The sequence below is a fragment of the Eubalaena glacialis genome, chromosome 4, assembly GCF_028564815.1.
Source record: "Eubalaena glacialis isolate mEubGla1 chromosome 4, mEubGla1.1.hap2.+ XY, whole genome shotgun sequence".
Taxonomy (NCBI): domain Eukaryota; kingdom Metazoa; phylum Chordata; class Mammalia; order Artiodactyla; family Balaenidae; genus Eubalaena; species Eubalaena glacialis.
In genome coordinates this window covers 116,219,667-116,228,191 of record NC_083719.1, presented here as the reverse complement: position 1 = coordinate 116,228,191, position 8,525 = coordinate 116,219,667, and the positions used below count along the sequence as shown (strand labels likewise).

The window sequence follows — 8,525 nt, the reverse complement described above, 5'->3', positions numbered from 1 at the left end:
TGTATGACACTTCATTTTATTTTATTTTATTTTTTTATGAATAACTTTTTTATTAACCTTTTAATCATTTAGTTAAACTGTTTTTTTTTTGTTTTTTGTTTTTTTTTAACATCTTTATTGGTGACACTTCATTTGATATTAAGGAAGGTTTAAAATATCTAATGTCCCTTGAATTAATTTCTTACCAAGCTTTCTTGGGTTACCTGTGCACCAGTTGCTGGTCTGCACTGCCATTCCTGTGCAAAGTTCCCAGGGGCCCGAATGATATTTGATTTTCAATTTTTCTGCCCCTTTTATAATTTACTTCAATGATTATGCTAAATTTAGAATTCAACTTTAAAATGTGAACAATATCTTTATTTTAATATAACTTTTGTGTGCATAGAAACCATATAAGTAAAAAAGTGTAAGATTACATAGGTGATTATATTACAAAAGGGAGAAAAACTAGTGTCTGAATATTGCATTCTGGATAGAGTTCCAGGTATATATACAGTAAAGCTTTAAAGAGACCTATTTCTTAAGCTGAGCAGCTGACCCACCTCAGGGCAATGCTCTCTCCTTCTCACAACCTTAGTATTTTTTGCCAAAAGGCCCAGATTTGAGTAAAGGGGAGCACCGTGAGCGCAGGATCCGGGCATAAGGGCTGCAGTCTGTTGAGCTTTGGCAGGTGGGTGTTCGGGGAAGTAAGTTACGAAGAAATGGTTTCTTCCCTGGGGGCTGTTGGTTTGGTTGCTGGTTTTCCTGGTTGGCACCGAGGCGCTTTTTGGTAGAAGCCTGGCCTTGGAGTTTCAGCACAGTATGATACTGCTCCGCGATGCATGCTGCCTTCTTCCGAAGGTCCAGTTTTACTAGCATCATGTTATTCTGCAGCTCAGCCAGGGTCTGATCCTAAGGAAGATCAACAAAGTTATAGAAAACATTTCTGTCTAATCTATTAGAGAAACAGGAGGGCAAGGTAATACACACGATCCACTACTGGTTACTAAAACTGCTTTTTACAAAGATTAACACTTTATGGTCAGAGCTTTTAACTGAATAGGAGGGTATTTTCTTTAAGACCCAAACAAATAGCACTGAATAGAAGGACCTTTTCTAACACATCAGGTGGTATGAGCTTGAATAATTTTACTTAACCTCCAAGAGCCTCAGTTCCTAGGTATCAAATTAGCCTAGGATGGTTTTTTTTTTTTTTTACATTTGAATACATCTGGAATCAGGATGCATTTACTGATGACAGTGTCATAGCTTAATTGTTAGTGTTTTGTCTTACAATTAATTGTTTCTTATAATCTAAGCATCTTGGATGAAATATGATAGTATCTACCTCTCTAGGGTTGTTATAACAGAAAAAGCCTACAAATAACTTAACATAATGCCTCGTACTTAGTGAATGGTTATTTTGCAAGGAAGAGAAACTCCCCTCACTATAAGATTAGCCTAAAAATCTTTACCTTTCTGTTTCTCATGTATACTCTGAAGTGGGCTGATGGGAGAAAGTGGTATATAGGCTTCCCTAACCTGTTTGATTAAGATGTCATCACATGTGGCCAAGGCTTGGCGAAGTTTTCCTGCTCCAGTGCTATGGCAACAGGCTCTTTCTGCTGACTGGAGAGACTCACCAAGTTTCTGAAGCTCTGTCCGCAGCAGCCTTATATTCTGAAAAAGGAGGAGTAGGAACCAAATTGCGGCCAAGATCAACCAGTGATCTGGAGGAGTCGGAGAACCATTTGAAGAGAAGTAAAACTAGAAAGGCTAGTCATTTGAATGAAGTAGCCACTCTCTAGGACTGCAGAGAAAACATCTTGTCCTCATATGAACCAGGGATATAGTGCTGGAAATTGCCTTAGGTGAGAGCTTTGGTAACAGAGAAAGGTAATTACCTTCTGGCCCTCCTCTAACTTCTTGTCCACATCAACGATGAAGGGCTTGGCTGAGGGTGGTGGTTCTAACATTTTCTGATATTTCTGCAGCTCTGAGAGAAGGAAACAATAACCTTACATGTGTAGGCTTTCTAGCCTTGGACTTATCTCTTTAACTGAATTAACAGTAGCTTGCAGCAAACATAACAAGTGATGCCATGTGCATCCTAGGATGAAAGGTCAGGGGGATGTAGCTTGGAGTTGAGGAAATTATGTTGGAGCTGGCACCAGAAGGCCCAAGTTTGAAGAACAGCTCTTCCCTGAAACTGTTATGCTTCCTGCCCTGTCTCCTTCCTCACCTTCAGTGGTGGAGTTTAGCTCTGCTTTGCATTGTTCCAGTTTAGCTTTAATCTCCTGGAGCTGCTGGGTGGAGGCAGAAGCCGCCAACCTTTGTGACCGCCGTAGGGACAGTTCAGACCCTGATTGTTGATAGGCCACTGGCTGCTGTCTGGCTTCCTTCAAGAGAGCTTCTAGCTCTTCAATCTTCTCATCCCGCTCCTAAGAAGGAAGCAGAGAGCACAATTCCATTCAGAGTCAGACGAATCCTACAGGAATAGATGACTGAACAGTGAACAAAAATTTCCCTGATACATGGGCCTCAAAATCCTGTTAGCACTTACACCATTTCCTGGCCAATCAAACTCTTAATCAATTAATCAAACATAGACTGACACGTACAAAGCACTAAGGAGACTATAGAAAGGTGAATTACATATTCCTACCCCTATGAGAGTTTATATAATCTGTTTATCTCAAGCAAGCTAGTGATGGGAATCTGAGCAGCTAGTTGGGACTGGTTCAGGGCAACTCACCTGAAGTTCTTCTTGGTAAAAACTTGTCAGTGATTCCTTGAGGATCGTTAGTTTCTCTTCATACATTTCCTCTAGTAGTTCCTTTTGGGTGTCCAAATGTTCACTGTCAGAGGAGAAGAGAGAAGTGAGTGAAGATGCTGAGGAGTGAGCTTGGAGAGCAGATCTTGAGGCACTACTCCATCCTAGTTTCTGCTTCCCACCCTCAGGTCTAGGTGACAGAACAAGAGGGGTTACTCAGCTGGTACCTGCACCACTGTTCCCGTTGTTGCATCTGCTCCACCATCTCATTGCAAATTTCATCACGGAGCTGCATCTCCAGCCTCAACTTTTCCTGCCGTTCTTTCAAAAGCAGTGCTTTCATGGCTCCCACCACCTGTAGAAGCTCCTAGGAGGGAAACACAGGTCAGAGGTCACTAGAAGCCTATGCCCTAAAAAGGCACAGGCCTACCTGGAAGGTAGCATGGAAAATGTATAGCCATCAAGCTGCTGCACCAAAGCTTTCTTGCCTTCTCACCTCCTTGCCATATGTGGAGATGTCAACTTCATTTTCAATATCATCATCAAGGCCTGGGTCTGTTTTAGCTCCAGTCTCTAAGCTGGGAGATGCCCGCAGACTGTGTTCCTTGATGAATGAATGTAGCGATGGGAATCCCAGTTGCACAGGTGGAGCATGCACGAGCTAGTGAGGGGGAAAAATCTTAACTGAATCCATTACTAGTCCCTAATAGCTTCCTTAAGTACAGGTACCAGCCCAAAGTGAGCAGTCATCACACCTATAGCTTCTCACCTGGCTAGTAATGGCTGAGAACTTGGCCACATGAAGGGTCTCATCATAGGTAGATGCACAGGGATTCACATTGACAATCATGCAGGAGCGGCCTCGGCCTGTGAAGAAGCCTTGGAACACTCGAGTCAACTTGCTGTCACGGAAGGGAACCAGATTCTGCTTTGACCTGGCAGGGAATCAGAGAATAGAGCTGTGAGCAGAACTCCAGCCCTTGGGGGTATCCTAGCACTAGCCCCAGTGATGACCAGGAAGTCTCTTAGCAAACTGCAGAGCTCCAGGCCATCCTGGCTTGCAGTGAAAAGCTTACCGGTTCTGCTGGTTTTGGCGCAGGGCAGTAATACAGCGGCCCAAGGTGTGCAGAGAAGTGTTAATGTTTCCTGCTTCCTTCAGGCGCTCACCACTCTTTTGATCTTTGCAGCGCTCCGAGCCAGCCAGATCACAGAGTGATAACCTTGAATGATGGACAGGATCTGACATAAGGACCCCACATGTTATGAGCTTTCTAGCCCTTTGTATAGTTTTAGGGAGGGGAGGACCCATGAAGAATCTCTGTACCCAAGGAAGGAGAGCATGAATCTAATGGAAGTAATTCCCCAGAGGACCGCTCTCGTCCCCTCCCCCAATTACCATTTATGGCCAAGAACCCAAATTTCTAAATGGAAAAACTTACTCGCTAATCTTGGGGATTATATCCCCTTCCCCCTGAAGGTGCAGGATCCGGACTGAGAAGATGCTATGACTGGAAGTTAAGAAAGAGAGAAAAGTCACTGCGTATCTTCTATGACCAGGTGGAGGACTAATGTTTCCTGGAACACAGTGAAAGGCTGACTCATAACCCACTAACCTGCGGCTCGAGTTCTGGTTCAGGTGGGTGCTGGCAAAGCTCTGGTTTTTACGACCCACTTTCAGGAGTTTCCAGGCCTCCTCAGCATCCTGAACATGAATCCAATTGAGATCTGAGAGGCCAAGGAAAGAAGGGCATACATAAGAGGGGAGCACCTAACTCTTTTCCTAGTCTCTCCCAAGGTCCCCTCCAGGGTTCATGCCAGTCTCCCTGCTTTCCAATACCTTTCACGTAGGGATTGCCATTCTGATCCTCACACAGCCGCAGTGTCTGCCTCTTGCGCTGCTGGCTATGTGGTTCTAACAGGTCATAAAGCAGTTCATTGTAGATCTCAAAGAAGGAGATCCAGATGGAGAAGCGAATATCTGCAGGGACACTTACTGGGGCAGTGTCTGGCTGTGCCCATTGGTGACTCATTTCTGGGGAAGAAGCCAATGTACAGAGCATCAACTCAAGAGTAGTCCATCTCCCCTTTGGCCTGCAGGGGCCTCAGAAGGTGGAGCTCAGGTTGCAACCTCTGGTCTGTACCCCTGGAAGGTTTTGGGAGTAGAGAATAGGTTCCTACTCTTACTTGGCACAGAGCCCAGTCATGGTACATACCATCCAGCTGGCTACTGCTGGTAAACTGACTGGTGGAGGAGAGCCCAGCAATGCCACTGTCAAAGCTGGCGCTGGTACCCATCCGACTTTCAATGTAGACATTCTTCTTCAAGGAGGTGGACAGCTCCTCCTGGAGGGGTCCAGGGATAAGATAAGCACAAAACTTTCTGGAGATTTTGTACCCCATCCCTGCCTCTGTGAGCACCAACACTTTACCTCTTGGAGGCCTCCATTTAGCAGGGCCAGTTTCTTCAGTTCCTCCTGCCGGATCTGCTTGCTGTCTAGCCACATTACCTCATTGGAGAGCACAGGCTTCAGATCAGGTGTTGGATAAAGTTGGCCTTGGAGACTACTGAAAATCAGAGCCAGGGACCGGGGCAGGATCCCACCATCCTTGATGGTACCTGGAGGCATGTGAAAGGTGGACAGCTGTAGTAAGTGCTGTTCCCCAACTCAGAGCATCAAAAGGCAAAGACAGTCAGCAGTTCTGTGAGGCCTGTTACTCACCTTGAATTGTGTGGGTTTTCCCTGAGTTGGTGACTCCATATGTATAGATGAGCCAGTTCTGTCCTTTAAGTACATCCTTGACCATCTCCTTCACGGTCAGGTTGAAGAAAGATTCCTGGCCCACTTCTGGCCCAAAGATCTAGAGACACACCCAATTTCTCAGAGGCCCATCCTTCGTCTCCCACTTTTCTCTGTGCAGAGCCAGCAGATACATCCCTTCCTGGGTGGTTGGCTCTGGAGACTACTCAAGCAACTTCTTCCTGCATTGCTGCCAGCTGCTGCCTAAATACTCTCTGCCAGTCCATTTTTCATCCAAATCAACAAATACTTATGGAACGCTATCCACTAAGTCCAATGCTGCACACAAAATGGAACAACATAATGGTCACAAGCATGGGCTTGAGAGAGAGATGGATCTAGACTCAAGTCCTAACTCCACCAATGACTAGCTACATGGCTTCAGCAACATTATACTCACCGAGCCACAGTATCCTTACCAGGAAATTAGGGGCAATGATGATAATAATAACAATAGAGTTGTTGGGAATTAATGCACATAAAGTACTTGACACACTGGCTAGCACATAACAAGGGTCCCCCAGATTGTAGACATGCATATATAAGGAGTCACAGTCAAGTAAAAAGCTTTCCTTCTAAAGAGGGAATAAAGTTGCCCCTAGGTGTTGGTCCCTTGTTCACATGTCAGTAACTGCATACCTGGGAAAAGGTGAATCTGTGGGTGGCCTGTCCAATTCCTCGCTCATTGCTCTTCTGGGCAAAAGAGTCCTTGGGTGCCTGTAGGGCAAGGGTCTCTATATTCTCAATACGGACACAACCCTGAGAAGGGGGAAAACACAGTTGTCACAGAAGGAAACATTCCTGGGAACCTCTACTGTACTGTATCATTCCACCTTGAATCCTCCCTCCTCAGAAACTTACCTGATCCTCCTGTCGTTCTAACTCTGAAGATAACAAGGGCCTGACCCTCAGGTATACTTTCACCTTCTCTGTACTATCTTCAGATGGAACCTGTGGCAGAATTCCAGGCCAATATCACAGATTAATCTCAACAGTTACTTCTGAGCAGATGGGCAAATATAGCATATTTCCTGGGAATCATTCTAACACTACCTCTATTCTACCTCAAATGACTCTGTGCCATTACTCTGGTTCCGTAATCATTCCAACCCACATGGAGTTTTTCAGTACTTAATCACCCTTCACTTGTCTCTTCACCACAGATTATCTGAGTCAGAACTAGTTGACTGGTATGAAAATCAGTGTGTGATATAGCAAAAGACAGTAGTTAAGCACGTTGGAGGCAGACATACCTGAATTTGAGTCCCAATTTCATCATTTAGTAACTATGAGATCTTGAACAAGTTCTTTAAATTCTTTTCACCTCAGTTTCCTCATCTGTAGAGTGGGGTTAATAATAGCACCCACCACGTTCATTCAACAGCTATTTAGGGATCTGTCTACTCTGGCCCAGAAATTCTAAGAGCTCTGGTAGTCCACAGTGAAGAACATTAACAAGGCTCCTGCTCTCATGAAACTTCTACAAAAGGGGAGACTTCTGAGTAGAGTTGTTCTCAACCATGGCCATTTCCCTTTCAAGGGACATTTAGTAATGTCAGGACAGGTTTCCTGGTTGTCACAAATGGTAAGCAGCTACTGACATCTAGTGGGTAGAGGCCAGGAATGCTGCTTAACGTCTTACAACGCACAGGACGGCCCCCTATAACAAAGAATTATCTGGCCCCAAACATCAATAATGCTGCAGCTGAGAAACCTCAGCTCAGCAGAAAGAAAGGCTCCTTAAATGGAAGCTGTGGTCGATATTAAAACCTGAATGTACATTCCACCTACTTAATGGCAATATGACCTTGTGCAAATTATTTAAAATGTCTGGGACTCATGGCGAAGGAGACACAACAATTGCCTTCCCTCATAGGATTAACAGAGTATGCATTTGAGGATGTTTCATTAATGCAATGCAATTAATAGTTTTCTTATGGACATACAACTGTACATTTTTTACTTGTCATGCTCTTAATTTTGAGTTGATCTCTCAAACCCTAGGATTGCTGGATTTTTTACCTCATGCTACTCTGTATGGACAACTAGTAGGCTGAGGATATCACTTTCTGTCCCCAAGCCACTCTTCAACTCCTTTACCTGCTGCTTGTCTTCCAGGGAGGTGGAGATGACAGAGCAGTCTGACAGCAGGTCCTTGCGTACCACAGATCCCAAATCTGCAGCTGTGGACTCAAACATGGGGGAGACTACGACCTCCTCATCCGACAGCAAGCCGGTTGGTGGAGAAAGGATCCCTTGCGACATTTCAGCAGGGGCAGTTTAGGTCTAAAAAGAGACAAGAGTGGGTAGAGAGGAGAACCTTAAGGGATAAAAGGGGCTGCAAATTCTGGGTAAGAAACAATTCCCTGGCCCCAGGACAATCTAGTCTCGCTGCCTGAATTCTTACTCCTTTTCCCCTTAAACTACCAGCAAAGGGGAAGGGAATGAGAGAAAGAGTTAATCATTTAATCCAATCTGAGGCAGCATTTCGGACCGCGAACAGGAATGAACAGATATCCGGCTCCGAAAGCATAAGGTCACGCTCCAAGTAGGGTGCCTCGCTCAACGGTGTCGTGGAGGCGGTGTCAGTAGCCCTAGGCTCCTGCTCCAACCTCGCCCCCCAGGCCCACAGTGAGGACAGTGGTATTAAGAAAAAAAGGGATGGCGGCAGTTCCGCTTTCTGAAAGCCGAATCCGCCAGGGCAAAAGCAAGTACCCCAGCTGGGCTCGAGCACAGCCGCACACTCACCCGAAGACGCCACACTTCTCCTACGGTACCGGCTCACTCTCACTCCGCGGCCGAACCTGGACTTTCCTAGCCTGAGAGCACAACTCCGCCCACGAGGTGCACCTTTGTTACTGATACAATGTTTTAAATTACGCGCTGCTTTCGTTCGGCCAATCAGATAGCGAAATCTGCACCTACCAATCTGCGCAAGGGGGCGGGCGAGACCGGGAAACTGCTACGGCTTGACC

General features: G+C 45.5%; 1 protein-coding gene across 1 annotated transcript; it reads right to left on the bottom strand.

Moving 5' to 3' along the window:
* Window positions 1-383: 383 nt before the first annotated feature.
* On the bottom strand, window positions 384-8,379 carry KIF20A (kinesin family member 20A). Its single transcript, XM_061188225.1, has 19 exons — window positions 8,299-8,379; window positions 7,651-7,836; window positions 6,412-6,501; window positions 6,190-6,309; window positions 5,473-5,611; window positions 5,182-5,369; window positions 4,966-5,095; window positions 4,590-4,784; window positions 4,366-4,477; window positions 4,192-4,260; window positions 3,829-3,972; window positions 3,522-3,687; window positions 3,249-3,413; window positions 2,980-3,119; window positions 2,735-2,837; window positions 2,222-2,420; window positions 1,884-1,975; window positions 1,522-1,659; window positions 384-891 (listed from the first exon to the last, which is right to left on the bottom strand). The coding sequence occupies exons 2-19, from the start codon at window positions 7,813-7,815 to the stop codon at window positions 574-576; spliced, it is 2,673 nt and encodes an 890-aa protein (XP_061044208.1). The 5' UTR covers window positions 7,816-7,836; window positions 8,299-8,379; the 3' UTR covers window positions 384-573.
* Window positions 8,380-8,525: the final 146 nt, after the last annotated feature.